The sequence below is a fragment of the Phocoena phocoena genome, chromosome 5 (assembly GCF_963924675.1).
Source record: "Phocoena phocoena chromosome 5, mPhoPho1.1, whole genome shotgun sequence".
NCBI classification, from domain to species: domain Eukaryota; kingdom Metazoa; phylum Chordata; class Mammalia; order Artiodactyla; family Phocoenidae; genus Phocoena; species Phocoena phocoena.
The window spans coordinates 42,281,811-42,301,086 of record NC_089223.1 but is presented as its reverse complement, the minus strand read 5'-3'; the positions used below and the strand labels follow the sequence as shown (position 1 = coordinate 42,301,086).

At 35.6% G+C, this 19,276-nt stretch overlaps 1 protein-coding gene and 1 non-coding gene across 4 annotated transcripts in view; one reads left to right on the top strand and one right to left on the bottom strand.

Annotated features, from left to right (window-relative positions):
- The window catches only part of CFAP299 (cilia and flagella associated protein 299), a 630,144-nt gene that overhangs the window by 527,978 nt on the left and 82,890 nt on the right, over positions 1-19,276 (top strand). For all 3 annotated transcript variants that reach the window (XM_065878062.1, XM_065878061.1, XM_065878060.1), the window contains one exon: positions 10,693-10,835. In XM_065878062.1, the coding sequence (XP_065734134.1) occupies positions 10,693-10,835 (143 nt within the window). The remainder of the gene's footprint in view (positions 1-10,692; positions 10,836-19,276) is intronic.
- TRNAR-UCU (transfer RNA arginine (anticodon UCU)) lies at positions 10,009-10,081 on the bottom strand. The gene has a single exon. It is a non-coding gene; the product is annotated as a tRNA-Arg (tRNA).

The following is a 19,276-nucleotide window of genomic DNA, read 5'->3' as shown; positions in this document are numbered from 1 at the left end:
ATGTCCTTTGACATCAGTTATCTGCTCTGCTCCAGCACGCTCTCACCCTGTGCATCTCTCCTTCCCTCTTGGGTTCTGATAAACTCTCCCACTTGGGGGTGAGAGAGAGGCCTGTGGTAGGGATAGTGTCAGTTTCAGTACTAGTAGCCCTGGCTTCATGCAGGGTCCCTTGTGATGACCCTATATGCCATCCATTAATCCCTGTGTACATACACAAATGTTGCCGTTGTTTTCTGTTGGACTTCTGACTGATACACTAACCATATAAGCCTGGGCCCTAGCTCCTCCTCTTGCTTTAGTTTTCTTATCTGTAAAACAGGATTAATAATGTTACCCGCATTGTGGGACTTGTGTTAGGATTAAATGAGAGAAATTTTGGCACTTAGTAAACACTCTTTAAAAGTTAGCTCTTAGCACTAGTATTATTTTGTTACGTGGTGACACTTTCTGTAAAGCATGATTAAATAAATAGCACGCTCGCAGTTTATCTTGTTGGACTTTGTTTAATCACCTCAGATCCAAAACCATGTTGGTTATACACGTTCTTTGAACCAAGGCCCAGGGGAGATATTAAGCATACAAAGTTAGATAAAGATATAGTCTCCAGTCTCCAAGGACCTTGAACACTACAATATAAAATAGTAAGTGCAAAAAGAAAAATATTTTTAAAACTGTTATGGGAGCTCAGGTAACGAGCAGAGGAAATTCTCAAGATGCTTCTATTTTCAGAGGGAAACATCATTGAATGTGAGGGGAAAAAAAGATATTGTTGAAAGTTTGAGGAGAGAAGATATAAAAAAATGGGAGTGTGGGAGAGGGGAAGAGCTTATCATAGACAATTATTATGCAAGTGCTATAGGTCCAAAGGAGTTTATGGTCATTAATATTTGTGAGAAGAGTCATTATAGTTTTCTTTTTTTCTTGCCAAACTCAGTCATAGCTATGCAAAAACAGTAAAAGGAAAGTTGGGTCGAAACAGTGCTGGAATTTTTTCAATGAGTGTAACAGGATATGTGCAAGGAATTTGAAGAGGTATGCAAGTGAACAATTGTGATGCTCCACCATGGACTCTTAGCTGTATAAAGTGGAAAACAAGTATATAAAGAGGGTAGTAAACATTGAAACATGGTAGTTTAATGGATCAGCAGTTCCAAAGATCTGAAAGGGCTTCCAGATTATGTGAGCTAGAAAAATAGGAGGTGGAGGTTCAGAGAGTGGTATGCTCGGAGAAAAGATTTTGGAGTCGTGTAGTTAAAGAAGCGTATACATTCATTATAGAAAATTTAGAAAATATCATGCTACAGAAAAACATATACACTATACGCATACACATTTGTGTGTAAGGGTGTGTTTCTGAAGTATTACTTTCCATTATCCATCTTTCACTGTACCAATGATATAAGATTTAATTTTTGTAACTTCATATCTAATAATGCAAGTTCTGCTGTTTATTCTTCCTTTTCAAAATTATCTTAGATAATGTTAGCCATGATCTTCAAGGTAAAATTCTAAGGAATCAAAAGTACCCCATTGGTATTTTGCTTAAAATTTTAATACATTTATTTTATAATAATATATTTCCTTCAGCAATGTAGCCTCTTTGTTTAGTTTTTATGTTATTTTAGAAAAGTTTTTCATAAAAGATGTTTGGAAGAATGTTATAAATTTTAAAAAGCATACTGCAAATAAAGATTGTATGCACAATAGCTAATAGGTTATTTCTAGTGTGAAACCAAGCTATTATTTTTGTGTGTAGATATTTTGTACTGGTTTCAGTTAGCTGTCTCTGATTTTCTAAGTAAATTACCATTCAATATACAAATATAATTTGTCTCCTTTCCAGTATTTAGAGCTTATATATACTTTTAATATTATTTTCATTCATTAAAATTTCCAGAACATTTTGTATACTAACAGTGAGATCAGACGTTCCTAAGTTCTTAACCTCACTGGTAATGCAAAGAAGAACCTTTTTAAATATGGACATTTTTGTAAGCTGGGAGAGAAAAAAAGTTAATAAAGTCAATGATCTCCTTCAGAAATCAAATCTCCACCTGTCGAAATATGAGCAAAACTCTTGGGTTCTTTATGGTAAATACTTTGCAAAAAATAGCCACCATTCTTCACTTTGTCTTTTATCTGTGCCCCTTTGCATTGACACTTGGCAAGTGCTCCCATCAAGAAGAGAAGTCACTCTGCCTGCCTCTTGAATCTCAACTGGCCTGTGACCTGCTTTGTGCAACAGGATGTGGAAGGACAAGTCTGCTGGTTCTGAGAATAAGCCTCCAACAGGGAGGACAAAAGCTGTCTTTCACATAACCCTGAGAAGTGTGTGAATAGTGAAAAGATATGTCTAATTGCAAATGAATAAGAAGATACAGAATTTTGAAATAATTATCAGCATAAAAAATTCAGAAAATAACTTGTATCAGAGAAATTTATAATGACAGACCTTTTGAAATGTTAGAAAACAATTGTTCGTCCAAACTTAGACTCCATTTGCAAAATCATTTCTCTTCCAAAACAAAACAATTCCCTAAAACTAATGATTCATAAAGGCATTCCAGAGCCTTAAAATGCTAGGAGATAAAATTCTTTCTTCATTTGTCTTTATCAGGGGCCATGCTGACAGTCTCAGTGGGGGAGTCACCAGTACTTAGCTTGTCTGACAACTTTCATACTCTGAAATGGATGTTTCAGTTTTTGTGCAGCAACATACTGCTTAGTGCGCTTTTTGTTTAACTGACTTTGGCTTCACTCTTGAAAAAGTCCCGTTTCGATGTATCAGGTTTATGCCTCCTCATTAGTGTTTGGCAAGAAAAATCAGGCAACACATGTACTCAACTCATAACAAGTTTATGAATTTGTATTTTAATCCACTTCTGGGAAATCACAAGCAGCCAGAGATCCAAATGATATATTAATGGTCTAAATTGTACTTTAATTCATCTTTTCCCAACACATGAGAAGTAATGAGGACCTAACTAAGCATTCCATAAGTCTTTTGATTCACATGTGAGGTCACAGATCATCTCAGTAAAATCTCAGGTTCCACATGCTCCTTGGTGTCTGACCCCCCACTTCAATTTCAGGAATGCTTGTATCTTGATATTGATCAATAGCTTGTTCTTGTGCTTTTCGTTGTTGTTTTTGTTACTTAAAAAAAAAATCTGTGTCTTTTGCTTAGGTTGCACATAAATGTAGACCATTATTCATGGTTTCAAATGAGTATCATTTGATTTACTGAAATACTTGTGTTGGTTGTAACTTGAATTATTCTAGAAAAGATTAAAGGGTCTTATCTAAGGACTATGAGCATTTTGGAAGTTTTCCTCTTATAAACATAGCATCATCATTTAAAAGAGCCCTTCGATATATAAAGTATAGAGTTTTCATGTGTCTTTTAGGAAATTAACTCTGATTAAAAAGTTATTAGAATGAATAAGACCATATATTGTATGATTCCATTTATATGAAAAAAAAATTCAGAAAAGGAAAGTCTATAGAGATACAAAGTAGATAAGTGATTGCCTGGGACTGGGGGTGGAAACAGGGTTAACTGCAAATGGGAAAAAGGGATCTCTTTGGGGTGATGAAAATATTCTAAAGCTACATTGTGTTTCACAGCTCTAGAAATTTACTAGAAGTCATTGAATTATACACTTAAAACTTTAGAATGAATTTTATGTTATGTAAACTATACCTCAATAAAGCTATTATATTTTTTAAAAGAAAAAGAAAGGTTAGTAGAGAAGTTTAAAACAATTATTTATAACATTTTCTAATTCCTATTGAAACAACAGAGGTATCCAAATAAGAAAGCTTTCAATCACTAAAATATGTCACACTCAAGCTGAAATAAACCTGGTTCTTCAAAGGGGCTCTGTTAACCTATTATATCCATTCTGGATGCCAGAATCATGATTTTACTGTCAATTAGGCCCATTCTGTATAACACCTGGAAAGATTGTTTAAATTTTAACTTCAAAATACATCCAAAGTTTTAACTGAGGATGACTAAATTTAACGAATGAATTGAACCATGTACTGCAACCTAAACATAATTATACAAACTTAGGTAATGGAATTCTGATATGATCATTCCATTTCCTTATCCCAAAGGAATTGACAAAACTCTTAATACAGTATAACTACAATAGTGACAATATAGTAAATTTTTTTAAACAATAGGTAATATTTACTGAGGTTTTATCATGTACTAGGCATTGTTATGTGCTTAGCAAAAATAGTCTTATTTAATTCACACAGCAACCCTAAGAGGCAGGTGTTATGACCATTTTGTAATAGAGGAAACTGAATCTTAAAAAGGATAACTAACTTACCAATGTCACAAAGTAAGTAGGTGGCAGGGTCAGCATTTGGATCCAGGTCTGTGTGTCCACTGCATGGTGGTTAGGAGCATGGGCTTCATGGGAAGTAGGTGTGTGAATGTATGTGCCCTACTCTCTAGCCGCATGTCCTTTGGGAGGTTCCTCAAACTCTCAATGCTTTGAGGTCCTACATTCATAAAATGAGGATAATAATGCTATCTAGCCATTATATATATATTTTAGAGAATTAAATAAGATGATAATATAAAGCTAATATTTTGCTCAAAACATAGTAGGTTCTTAATAGATGATAGATAGTAGTATTAATGGTAGGAGTAATTAGTATTCACGTTGGAGGAAAATACACATTTTATAAATGAACACATTAAATTAATTAATCAAGAGCATTAGTTAACTTCATTCTAATTCTGTAACTTCCTCTCACCTCTTCTGTCTCATTGTTTTTCTACTACCCTACACTGTGCCTTTTTTTTAAATTAATTAATTTATTTATTTTTGGCTGTGTTGGGTCTTCGTTGCTGTGTGCGGTCTTTCTCTAGTTGAAGTGAGCAGGGAGCTACTCTTCGCTGTGGTGCGCGGGCTTCTCATTGCGGTGGCTCAACTTTGCTGCAGAGCACGGGCTCTAGGCACACAGGCTTCAGTAGTCGTAGCACGTGAGCTCAGTAGTTATGACTCGCAGGCTCTAGAGTGCAGGCTCAGAAGTTGTGGCATACGGGCTTAGTTGCTCTGCAGCATGTGGGATCTTCCCGGACCAGGGCTTGAGCCCATATCCCCTGCACTGGCAGGTAGATTCTTAACCACTGTGCCACCAGAGAAGTCCCTACACTGTGCTTTTTTAATGATGCATTTCTAAAGTTAAATTTGTAATTTCCTGACTATCACCAATTACTATACATCAACAGTTTTAATCAGATTTTTAAAATAATTTCATAAAGTGTGTTGTTCATTAGGAAGATTTTTCATTTTAGCAATTTTTTTAAAATTTTACTAAAAAGATTTTTTAAAAATATACTTTTACACATATGTAACCACACTTGGAAAGATATGAATAAAGTAATTTTCATTTGGTCTGTACAGATTTTTGTGAAAACAGCTCCTTCTGAATATTTTCCTAGGTCTAAAATTATAGAAATTTTAGTTGAACATTTTTTTTCATTGAAAATAAAAGGAATCATAGATACAATGATCACCAGAATTCCTGTTGGGAAAGAAACAGTATTTGCATGTTGTTTACAAATTGGGTGAATAGGGCAGAAGGTAAGGCTTTGGCAGCACCTAAATGTGAATTCAGCATTTTCATGCAAGACAAAAGAAAGAGATTATTCTGTTACTCGGTAGAGTGGAAAGACAAACAGGTAGAAGGGAGAGGTTGCAAGAAGGCTTAACCACAATGTTATAACAGCTTCAGGTGTACCACATAGTAATTCCATATTTTTATAGATTATACTCCATACAAAGTCATAATAAAACATTGACTATGTTCCCTGTGCTGTATATTACATCCTTGTAATTTATTTATTTTATACCTAGTGGTTTATACCTCTTAATCCCCTTCATCTATTTTGCCCCTTGCCCCCCACTCCCCTCTGGTAACCACTAGTTTATTCTCTGTATCTGTGAGTCTGTTTCTGGTTTTTGTTATATTTGTTTTATTTTTTAGATTTCACATGTAAGTGAAAATATACAGAATCAGTCAGCTATACTTCAATAAAAAAGAAAAAGGAAAAAGAAAGAGGAGGCTTAACTAACTAAATGCTTAGGTCCAAGCAGGATTTTGGCCTCTTGTTTATTTTGGTGTGTTTTGTTTTGCTTTGTTTTGGGGGGTGTTCAGTTTGGTTTGGTGTAGAGACTTGCTGGATTTTGCAGGAACCTACTTAAGGGCATAGGACTTATGAATATAGAGAGGTATTAAGAGTTTGAACAACCCACCCAGAGACACACAGTGAACATGGAGGGAATCACACTTATACCCAGTTTGGCCTTACTTGAAGTTATCTAGCTTCAGAAACCCCAAAATCTCAGGGTTCACAAAAATCACAGAGCAGGCACTTAACTCTCACAAGACTAGAGAAGTGAGATTTGAAATTTATTCAGATTTCCATGGACAGAGGGCTTTAACACACATGGCAAGGATATATATAATAATGTAAAATAGTGAAACTATGGTCAAATATATATCATTTTAGACAATCAGTCATTTTATCCACAAGAACATTAAAGACTAAAGATGTTTAGGTACTTGACTAAGTTAAAAACTGAACAGTCAAGCTTGTATATTTTAATTCTTTACAATCTATATTTATTCTATAATATTTAAATATTTATTCTCTTGGATCTAGAACTTAATGAGAGAGATAAATTTACCACAGTGATGATGACTTATTCTACAGTTCTATCAATTTTTGCTTTAGCTATTTTAAGGCTATGTTTTCAAAGGTTCATTCAAGTTTAGAATTATTATATCTTTCTGTAAATGGAATCTTTCATCATTATCTAGTGACTCTCCATCTCCAGTAATGCGTTTTGCCTTAAAGTCCATTTTGCCTAATATTAATATGCCAATACCAGCTCTCTTTTGGATAGGAACTTCCTTTTGTGTATTCTTTGATTATTTAATTTTCAACCTTATATTTTACTTCATATTTTTGTATTCACTCTAATAATCTTCGTCTTTTAACTTAAACATTTGGCCATTTACATTTATTGTAATTACTTAATTATTTAAATTTATTATTATTGTATTAATTTGCTAGAGCTGCCATAACAAAATACCATAGACTGGGTAGCTTAAATAACATAAATTTATTTTCTCATAGTTCTCAAGGCTAGAAGTCCAAACCAGATCAAGGTGTTGGCAGATTTGGTTTCTTCTGAGGCCTTTCTCCTTGCTTGCAGATGGTTCCTCTCACTGTGTCTTCACATGGTCTTTTCTCCATGCACACAGCCCCGCAATGTCTCTCTGTGTGTCCAAATTTCCTCTTCTTATAAAGTCAGATTGCATTAGGGCCTACCCTAATGGGCTCATTTTTACTTAATTAACTCTTTAAAGGTCCTTTGTCTAAAACATTCTCTGAGGTACTCAGGGTTAGGTTTCAACATATGGATTCTGAGGGAACACAATACAGCCCATAATACTATCATTACATTTGTGTATTTTACTTGTCCTGTCTCTTCCAAATTTTTCCTCTCCCTTCTTGCCTTCTGTTTCACTGATTGATTGCTTTTTCCTCATTTTGTTTTATCCTCTAATAATTTAAAGATGATATACACTATCTCCTGTTGTGACCCAAATTTATACATACATATTTAGCAAATTCTAAAGTTAATCTGTATAGCTGCCCTCATTCTAAAAAATTTAGACACTCCAACTTTAACTCTGACAACTTTCTCCAAGCATACATTTATATAAAAAATTTTAGGCATACTGTTATTTTTATTACAGAAGATACTGTTAACATTTGTTTATATTGACCTATATATTTATAATATTTGATTCTGTTCCTTATCTATTCTATTTTTTCTTATTATTCTACTCTTTGTCTCTAACTTGCCAGCTGGAGTCATGTTCTTTTGCCTGAAGTACATGCTGCAGAATTTCTTTGAGCAAGAGGCTGTTGTTAGCCAAGTCTCTTATTTATTTATTTATTTGGTCTAAAAAATCTATATGTTGTTCACCATAAAAGTGTTTTCTCTGGATGTAACTCTGGAATGATTCTTCTTTTCTCTGAACACAGTGGAGATATTTTTTCATCCTTTATTTGTTTCTCAGCTTTATGTTGCTGCAATAGGTCCTGTTAGTCTCTCTATCTGAAAGACTGGATTTTGTTTCCTGTCACCCCCACCTGACATAATCATGAAATCTTTGCTGATATTCTCTAAGGTTGGGCAAGTACCTGCAAGACAAGGATGACTTTAGGGTTCTGCTTTCCTCTCTGGGCTCCTGCTTTCATTTATTTTTTGGACTCTGGGTATTCATCATTTTCTTGTCAGTGTATCAATGCATGTTACAAGTTATTTTTTAGATTTTATCCAGATTTCTTATTTGTTTTCAGCAGGAAGGTCAGTTACAATATCTGGTATGCTATTCTGCTAGAAGAATAAGGCTGGTCCATCTCTCATTTAAAGAGAGAAAGACAGAGAAACAGAGACAAAAACAGAGACAGAGGAGCTTTCTTTTCTGTTAATAGAGTTCCATTTTGAAAGGAAAGGACTTATTTTGGATCTTTTTCCCCCTCTCAGTCCCTGCATGATTTGCCTTACGTCAGGAGCAGCCTTGATTGAATAAAGATTACAAGCACCTTTTGTATTACATATGAAATATGTATAGCTCATGGCCTTGTTTAAGTAGGGACAGCAAAGTTAGTTATTGGTTTAGCTGTGTGAGAATCTCAAGAAGTCTAAGTTACTATCCATTTAAATTTTGTGCTGTATAAACTAAAAACTAGGTGACGAAAAGCATGGAGAAATCCATATAAATTTAACTGGGAGTTACATGGGGGAAATGAGGACTATGGATTGAGTTTATACACAATTGGGCACAGAAATAACAATGAATATTAGTTCATCCAGGCATATCTATGGGAAACATCACTAATCCAGTACAACCCTCCCTCCCCTTGGGCTAAGAAAGTGCCTCAGGATTCTTCTCAGCACCCAATGCTGTTCCATAGTAAGCTGGAAGATGAAGCATCAGCAGAATAACAAATAATTCTAAGCTGTGTCTCTGTTCCTCCATTTTTCTGTTGGCATATTATTAGCAACCTGTTTTCATAGGTGTTGCAGGGGAAAGAATTATTTCAATTTTCTAACTTCACCCTTTTGGAAACTCTGCTATCTGAGGTGACCTGTGTTAGTGCTCCCTATAATTGACTACACAAAGACCCAACAAGTAACAATCCAGTAATTGCTCAAGAGGAACAGGAAGGCTTGTTTACAGGTCCTTCCAAATATAGAACTTCTCCATGAAATTCTACATTTTGATCTAGATTTGGAAATGAATACATTATGAACTTTTCCAATTACACTTAGTGTTTTTTTCTTTTTCTTTTTTTCCTCCTAGAACTTGAGATCAATGTCTATTGGCTTGAGCAGGAAAAGACTACAATTCTTCTATTTGCATTACCTTGTTTCCACTTTAGGGCCTTTCTACCAGCTGTTCCCTTTTCCTGATAGGCTCCTATTCTAGATCTTTACAAGGCTTACCTCTTCTTAGCCTTCAAGTCTTGGCTTAAATACCTCCTCAAGGTCTTTTCTGATTACTCTACCTAAAGTAGCCTTCACCACCACCAAATCCTCTAGCCAACCATCTTCTTTATTTGCTTTATAACACTTATCCCTCACTGTAAGTATTGTTTCCTTTTCATGTCTATTGTCTGTCTCTGCTTACCTAAACATAAGTTCCAAGAGATCAGGACCTTTACTGTCTTGCTTATCACTGTATCCTTGGCACATTCAACAGTGTCTCACATGTAGTAGCTGCTCAAAGATATTTGTGAAGGAATTGATACAAAGGAGAAATATGTACTTTCTGTATAGGTTTGACCTATAGAATTAATTTTCTAAAGAGATTTTAATTTGTAAAGAGGTTTTTTTTAAGTGGTTCATTTTTTTTTAACTATTTATTTATTGGTCATGCTGTACAGCATGCGGATCTTAGTTCCCTGAACAGGGATCAAACCTGCACCCACTGCAACAGAAGCACAGAGTCTTAACCACTGGACCACCAGGGAAGTCCCAAAAGATTTTAATTTACAAAGAGATTTTAATTTTGTAGAGATTTTTTCTGACTCTTATGATAATAAAAAGAAGGGACCCCATTTCTCTATATATAACATAAAATATATAGCTGTTTAAGTGGAAAAAGAATGTAATGATTAGAAGGACAAACACATGAGCCTGGGTTTTAATCTGAGCTTCTCAATTTACTAGCTGTGTGAGGTACTCAACCTCTCTGTTTTTCAGTTTTTTAACTTGCAAAATGATGACAAAGAGAAGACAATGGGACTGGGAAAAAAGTAAATAATGTTTTATTTTCAAATACTGAAAATAATGTCTGTCCTTAGGAAGACTTCTATGAATTATTTATTGATATTGTTATATACAATTGCTATATATAAACATTATATGCATGTTCAGTTAACTTTTCATAAATTTCTTCACTGCCAGGAGAAAATAATAATACCTACTCCATAGGATCATGGTAAATATGAAGCATAAAGCACTTAGAATAGGATATAACACAGGTATCACTCAATAACTGTAGATTTTATTATCATGTAAAATTTACTGAAATGAATTTTGTTCATTTACTCTCTCCATTCTCTATTTTTCTATGTACTAGTCCGTGATCTTTATTCGTAACAGAAATTCTCATGGGCAGGAGGTGTCAGGATACATTGACTATGCCCACAGGCTAAAGACTGAAGATTTTGAAGTCTACTTTAGTGGAAAAAAAAGACTTCTTCCAAGACCCACAGATATGAGGTAAGTTGTGCACATTTTTCACAACTTCAATAAGAGAACAAGCTTCTCAGAGGTAAAGATAAGGATTTTTATTTTATTTTCTGGAATACTAATGTATATATAGCAGGAATGTGGTAAGAGTGGTTTGAATAAAAAGTAAATACCTTTTAAAACAGGGAATGAACATAGATGCATATTTTCCATTAACAGCCTGAGGAAGGGAACTCTTCAGAGATGAGAAAAGTAAATTCTCAGTGACATTCCTTTTAAATGATAAGTAGAGACTAAAATTTGCTACTCTCACATGGCTCTTGCACTACTTGGGACTTCATCTGTCGAAAAGCCTCAAGAGCAGTCCATGGAACACATTCTCCTCCCACTTTTTTTTTTTTTTTTTTTTTTGGTCACCAACCAAAATCCAGGCCTCTGAGTAGCTCACCCTCATTTACTCTCACTACTGGCCTATTTGGGGATTTCTTCTACTCATGATTCTTTTTACTATTGACCCCTATCCTTTCCTCTGTAACCCTTATCCCACCACATAGGATCTACTCTACAAAGTCAACCTATTTATAGATCCCGCTCCTTCTACCACCTCCTGAAGAGCTCTCAAGCCAAACTTTTTATTCTATACCTCTCACTTATCACAGAACACAAAAATAGTAGCAGCATTCTGCTTTAACTCTCCACTGCCGTATCCAGATTATTTAATACTTTTTTTAATTGGGGTATTAATGAGAACCTGCTGTGTAGCACAGGGAACTCCACTTCACTGTACAGCAAATTATTTGACACTTTTAACACTATTCCTCTGACATTCCTGCCCTCTTGTGTCCATCCTTCTTGCTATTATCTAAAGACTTCATAACCCATCACCATTTCATGGACATACCCCTTTTCCTATCCAACCTAGATGCATAGCAAAATCATTTAACTTGCCTCTTGCAATAATCCCAGCTGCCCATGTCTTTTTGTGCTTTGGTTGTATCTGTCCTGATAACCCTCAAAAGCAGATTGACCTAATTATCCTCTTGCTTGCACCGTTAGCTTGACCCCTGGGTAATGCAGAAGGAAATTTTAAGAAATTTCACAAAGGTGTGGATGGCTGCTACCAATAATTTATGGTCTCCAAACTCAGCCAGCCCCTTTTTGGCCCTCAGCCACCCATTTATTTTGCTGTTTCTCAATTCGTAGTTTTACCACTCTCCCCCCCAAAATATTCTGAAGCTGCACCACTCTCTCAAAATCATTGTTCTCAACTGCTGACCCTGACTCCTGTCCATATTTGCCTAACATTTCACAGAGAACGGTAAGTCTAAACATAGAAACCAACACCTGATCTGTCTCTCTGTCAACCAAAATCAGCTTCCTCACTAGCTGGTGCCCCCCTCAGAGTGCCCTTCTGATTATTCCCAATCACAATTCCATTCTGGCTGCTACTGGCCCCTGGGCCCACCATCTATGTTCAGAACACATCTGCCCCTAACTCTTAGAACACCACATGCCCTCCTTCCCTCAGCCTACCTCTCAGAGGCCCAATTTGCTACACACTTGTCCACATTCTCCCAACACAGCAAGGCTTAGGCTTCCCCAAAGACCACGAGGGAGTATATGCCCTCAGAGTGACTCAGGCTTTTCTGGTGACATTTCTGAAATAAAATAAGTGGCTGCGCTCTCTACTTTTTGAAACAGTTTTTTTTCTGGAAAAAAAATTAGTAGTTCATTTTTATTAAGTGAAATATTCCTTTATACATGCATCTACTCTCACCACACTTTTCCAGATTCAGAGAGAAAAGGACTCCTTGACTTGGTTAGAGCTAATTTATTCAACTTGTTTTTTATCCTTTTCACCCTTCTTTTCACTGAAGCCATACTTTATCTATCGTTCTCTTTTTTTATATATATACATTCTCAAACTGACTCTCCCAACTGGCTCTTTTATCTTGCCTCTAAACATGCTGGAACCATTTCTATATTAAAGAAAAGAAATCCTCTACCTCTCTTACAATTTCCTGCTAAGCTCCTCAAAAGAACAAGTGTCTCCAACTCTCACTTCTCATGTAGGTGCTAACCCATTGTAATTAGCCCTCTGCCACCGTTATTTATTATTATTATTATTATTATTATTATTATTATTTTTGCGGTACGCGGGCCTCTCACTGCTGTGGCCTCTCCCGTTGCGGAGCACAGGCTCCGGACGCGCAGGCTCAGCGGCCATGGCTCACGGGCCTAGCCGCTCCGTGGCATGTGGGATCTTCCCGGACCGGGACACGAACCCGTGTCCCCTGAATCGGCAGGCGAACTCTCAACCACTGCGCCACCAGGGAAGCCCCTGTCACCGTTATTCAAATGAAACAACTCCTGCTAAAGTCACCAGTGACTGCCAATTTCAAAATCTTATGCACTATTTTTATTTCTCATCTTATTTAACTTCTCGTCATTATTTAATTACTGTTGATTAATCCTTATGTTGATTAATTCTTTCTTCTCAAAACTATTCAAATATTCTAACATTTTATGTCAGAATTTCTCATTGAACTCTCCCCTCGTTTATTTCATGCATGTTGGTAATCACCAGGGTTCATCCTTGGACTTCTTTTCTTACCATATGCATTCTCTTGAGTGATTTGATCACTTTTCTGGTAAACTATAACCCTAGCACAGATCTCTTCTTTATTTAAGACTCAATTATCCTGTTGCTCACTTGAGAACCTTCTGGGTATCCCATTAGCATCTAAAACTTATTTGCAAAATTAAAATCATTTTTATCTGTGAAACCTACTGTTGCTTCTGTGTCCCCTTTCTTGGCAAATAGTACCACCCTGGTAACCCAAGGCAAAATCCAAATGTTATCCTAGACCTCTTCCTTGCCATCACCACCACCTCTATAACTAATGATTTACTAAAAATACTAGATTCTGTTATACTAAAAGCTTTGTTTATATTAAAGCAAATATAAAATGTCATTTCACTTGTAAACACTTCAGTATGAATCTTCATGTGATAACATTTTAAATAAAACCATCATGACATTATACCTAACAAAATAATTCCTTAATATCATCTAACACCTAGTTAGTCCTTATTCATACTTCATTGACTATCTTAAAGTTATCTTTCCATAGCTGGTTTGACCAAATCAAAATCCAAATAATATTGTGTTATTCTTTTACTTTATAACAGCCCCCTTCCTTCTTTTTATCTTTTATGCTGTGATTTGTTGGAGAAACTAGGTCACTTGTCCTAAGAAATGTCATATTCTAAATGTGACTGATCGTGCTCTCATGCTGTTGTTTGTTACACACTCCCTCTATCCTCCTATTTCCTGTCAACTGGTTTGATGAAATTCAGTTTCAATTTTTTTTAGGTAAGTTTTTTTTTTTTTTTTAATGTGAAACTCTGTGAGTTTGATCAGTGGGTTCAGGTGGTGTCAGTCTGATGACTCTATTATAAAGTTCCCATCAAATTTCACCCAGTGGTTTTAGCATACAATAATGAAGTCTACCTAAATGTTTTTACTAAGGTTTGTGTAATGGTGATTTTCTAATTCTATCATTCATCCTGCATTTTTTAACTAGAATTCTTCCACAGAGAATAACTTTTCCTCATTGTTTATTTGATTGCCCTGAAATGGAATTCAATTCATGCAGAAAGACAAAATAAATGTTTTATTATTTTCCTTAGTTTATGAAAAAAATGCAAAGCCAAAAGCACAAGAGTATACAGATAGTGCCAAATTGTTTTCAAAGTGGTTATGCTATTTTATATACACCAAAAATACTATATAAGTGTTCTCATTAGCCCTCATCCTTACCAACACATGACATCTACAAACTTTTTTTTCCACTGTGCTAAGTTATAAATGATCTCTCATGGTGGTCTTAATTTTTATTTTTGTGATTACTAGTCAGATTGGGGATCTTTTATTGGTTGTTCAGATTTCCTTTCTTTGAAGTATCTATTAAGACTTTTCCTCATTTTTTCTATTGGTTATTTATTCTTCCTTTTCTTATAAGTTGTAGGAGTTCCTTTTGTTTTTTTGAATATTGATTAATCCTTTGCCTCTTATATATATTGAAAAATATAATCTTCCAGTATGTAATTCTCCTTTCACTTCCTTTACATGGACTTTTGATGGTCAGAAGTCAGAAGTTTTGATAGATTAGTTCATTTTATTAATCTTTTCCTCAGAGGTTTGCATTTTTTGTGTTTTGTTTAACAAATTCCTACCTTTCTGGAAGTCATAAAGATATTGTCCTATAAAGTACTGTAGTTTTGCTTTTTATTTTATATCTTTAAACTACCTGAATTTAAAACTGTATATGGTGGTTAGATAAGGGTGCACTTTTTGTTTTTGTCTTCCATATGACTAATAATGTGTCCTAGCAACATTTATTGAAAAGTCCACTATCCCTTCTCCCACCTCTGCAACACCATTTGTGTCAAAAGTTGAGTTCTGTATGTGCTGGGTTTTTTCTGGGCTCACTCTTTTGTTTTACTGGTCTCTCCTTAAAATCTTACTCATTTGTTATATGTTCATAATAATTCTTGATATAAAGAAAGGCAATTTCTCCATCTGGTTTTTCTTTTTCAAGCGTATCTAGTCTATGCTTGTCCTTTACTCTCTCATATAAATTTTAGTCAACTTCAAATATTCACACACACAAAATGGTGTAATTTTGATTGGAATTGTTTTCAAGTTATGACCAATGTAGCACTGATTGACATCTTTATGGTATTAAGTCTTCCATTTATTTATTTACATTTATTTATGCCCCTTTAGTGTCTTTTAATAATATTTTATAATTTTCTCAATTAGAGAGTTTTGTCATTTTGGGTTTTTTTTCCTCCTCGTTGCCAGATTTCTGAGCTTTCAAACAAAATGAGCTCTATTACGAAGATCCCACTGTAAAACTTTACCATGTTGAGTTTAATTTACGCCATCCATCAGAATCATACTTCAGATTTTTCACTCAAGAGATTTCATGCCATTAAATGACTTAAACAGTTGTTACTAGAGGAAAAAAATATCTTTGGTATCCATAATTCCACACTTAGTTTGATTCAGAACTAAAACAAAGACTTTATAAAGCTTTCAAAAGGTCCCTTTCTATTTACTTATCTTTTGACATGCTGTTTTATTCTGTGTAGGAAGAGACAGTAGTTCTGTGATTAGAATCCTGCCTTACATTTTTACTGTGGAAAACATAAATATGAGCAGACAGCTGCAACTGTTATGAAATGCAGCAGTAGAAAGGGCCGAGAACTTGATCACCTTGTCAATTCAGACTTCATCTTGACCATGTGTTTACAATTCAGTACCTTCCTTTGGGCATGATTGTGAATAAACTATAAGCAAATAGCATGTTATCATTTACCAAGTTCCTTTACACTTCCCTGGAACAACTTTGTGAAATACGTTCAACAAGCATTATTCTTAACATCTGAGGGAGGATAAAAGAGGATAAATCACTTGCTAAAATTCACAAGTGAAACAGTGATAAGTGAGAACAAGTTCTTAGGAATTCACTGCTTACTTCCAAAACACTCTTCTAGGTTTAAAAGCGTTTGTATCCTGAGGACATTTGCACTATGTAGAATCCTTGAGTTACATTCTGCCCCACATTTAGCTGCTTAAATTTCTGTATTTATGTATTGTTGAACAAAGATCTAAGGTCTGCCTGTCGAGCTCTACTGATCCCTCAAATAGAATGGTCAGGAGGAAATGAAAAAGTTCTCTTTGTGTTTCTCTTTGGAGAGTCCATGAAATATTCATACCCTTGACCGAGGAATGCCCCTAAATACTAAAGCTTAGAGAGGTATTATTGTCAAATTTCCCTTGCCGTCCCATTGTCTGTTTTATTAAAACGTTGAACGTGCCAAATCTCTGAAGTTAGAACTATAAAGTTGCACTTATCCTGTGCTTAAACACATTCTCATGAAAGCATCTGGTAACATACTGGCAGGTTCTGAAGTTTAAAAAAAAAAGGAGTAAATGACTCAGTGCTTCTACAAGAGGTATATAAAATATTGCCTATTTTAAAGTTATTAATATTATTCCACATCTAAATATGGTGACCAAACGTTAGAATATCAATTTAGTCTCTTCAACAGATATTTGCTAAATTTGAAAGAGAAGGGAGTGCTTTGGGGAGCGAAAGTGCTGATTGAAGAAGACTTGCCATAACCATCTAGCTCCTAGATATTCAAAGCATGGTCCATGGACCAGGACCACTGACACCACCTGAGAGCCTGTAAGAAGTGAAGGATCTCAGGCTCTATCCCAACCAGTGAAGCAGAAATGACATTTTAACATGATCCCCCAAATTTCAATATGCATATTAAAGTTTGAGAAGCATACTGTAGACCTATGCTGTCCAGTAGGGTCGCCACTAGCCATATATGGCTCTTGAGTATTTTCAGTGTAACTAACCCTGAATTAAGATGTGCTATAAGTGTAAAATACACACCTGATTTTGAAGACATCATAAAAATATAAAATATGTTATTAATAAATTTACATTCACTATGTGTTAAAATAATAATATGCTAGATATATTGAGTTAAATTAGATATATTATTAAAATTATTTTCACCTATTTCTTCTTACTTGTTTTTAGTGTGGCTACTAGGAAATTCAAAATGACATATATGGCTCATGTTTATGGCTCACCTTATACACACACACACACACACACACACACACACACACAGAGCACTGTTCTGGTCTGCTGGTCCCCAACCCAGAGGTTCACTCCCATCCTGATCTTTAGGACCAATACTGATCTTAGGTAGGTGTGATACAAGAAGTCATAAACTAGAGATCACCATTTAATAGGGTCTGGCTGCAGATATGTTTTATTTGGCCTGCATAATATATTTAAAAGTTGTGTCAATGTCAATGTTCTAGAAACAGGAAATGTCACATAAAATATCTTTGAGTTGCAGATTCTCCTAAAAACTGATAAGGTCTTTCCACACTGAGCCTACATTCTCTCATTCCAGCCATGATCTTGAATTAAATAGAAGCTGCTCCATGAGATGGGGTATGTTCTCACCAGATTAACAGAGACTTGCCCACTCATACTAACTGCACTGTCATCCTTGAGTCACTCATTCAGATAACACCTATCAGATTCTTCTAGGCATTTGAGTTTGTGACTTCCCATCTAAATTCCCACCTTAGGTTTTTAAAGTCATATTTGCCATTAGCCCAGTCATGATCTCCTTTGCTAGACCCCTCTGGGTGGGTTTAACTTCAGCCCTTGGGCTCTCTCAGGTTGTTCCATACCACTGTGACTGGTCTGAGTCAAAGCCTGAGATGCTTATGATGCTGATAAAAATTAACTGAGAGCTTACCGTGCACAAGGCACTGTGCTAAATAATTTATATACATCATTTCACTTACTCTTTACAACAACCTTATGGGTTAGGAATATTTTTCACATTTTAACATCAAAGAACGTGCATCATAGTGGTATTAATTGGCTTAACCAAAGTTACACATAGACAGTTGCACTCACAATCCAGGACCAAATAGAGATCTGTGGAACCCCAGATGCCATGATTTTTTTTTTTTTTTTTTTTGCGGTACGCGGGCCTCTCACTGTTGTGGCCTCTCCCGTTGTGAAGCACAGGCTCCGGACGCGCAGGCCATGGCTCACGGGCCCAGCCGCTCCGTAGCATGTGGGACCTTCCTGGACCGGGGCACGAACCCGTGTCCCCTGCATCGGCAGGCAGACTCTCAACCACTGCGCCACCAGGGGAGCCCCATGATGTTTTTTTAATCGATGTTACATGATTCTACTTTAGGACTTTGTCATGAAAAGATATTTTCCCCTTTGGTCTCATATCCATATCCTAGTCATTGTCATATATTTCTTTTGCAGATGTGTATTTGACTTGACAAGATCTAATTTGGGGTTGTTTTTCAGAACTTTAAGCAATCCTGCTATCCATGGTTAAGACAGGGGAATTTCAGCCATCCTGTACCCACCCTTGCCACTTCCTCCTTTCATTGAGCTTGGCAGAGAACAACTCTTTGTACTTAACCAGGCTTTTATTTTCAGTCACTATGAGTAAGAATTATAGTGTCCCACAGCTTTGTGTGTGGAAGAGCTCAGAACAGAATTAAAAGTGGCCTTTAATTGTGGCTTCAGCCTAAAAATCTTTAGGGAAAAAATTGGCCCTGACTTGTTGAACCTCAGTTACGTTCCAGGATACTTTTAGAATCTATTCATATCCTCTGAACTGTGGTTCACATAATTTTTGTAATATCTACATGGAATTCTTTTACAAATAAATTTAATTTTCCAATACTTAACTCATTTTAGTTTTTCCTTATCCAAAGGTAAACACTAACTACTATCTCTCATGGAAGACTCAAGGATGGAGAAGAGAGATTTGAAAGATGGACTTCCTTCTGTTGGTCTATAAAACCCAAATATACTAGAATAGTTCCT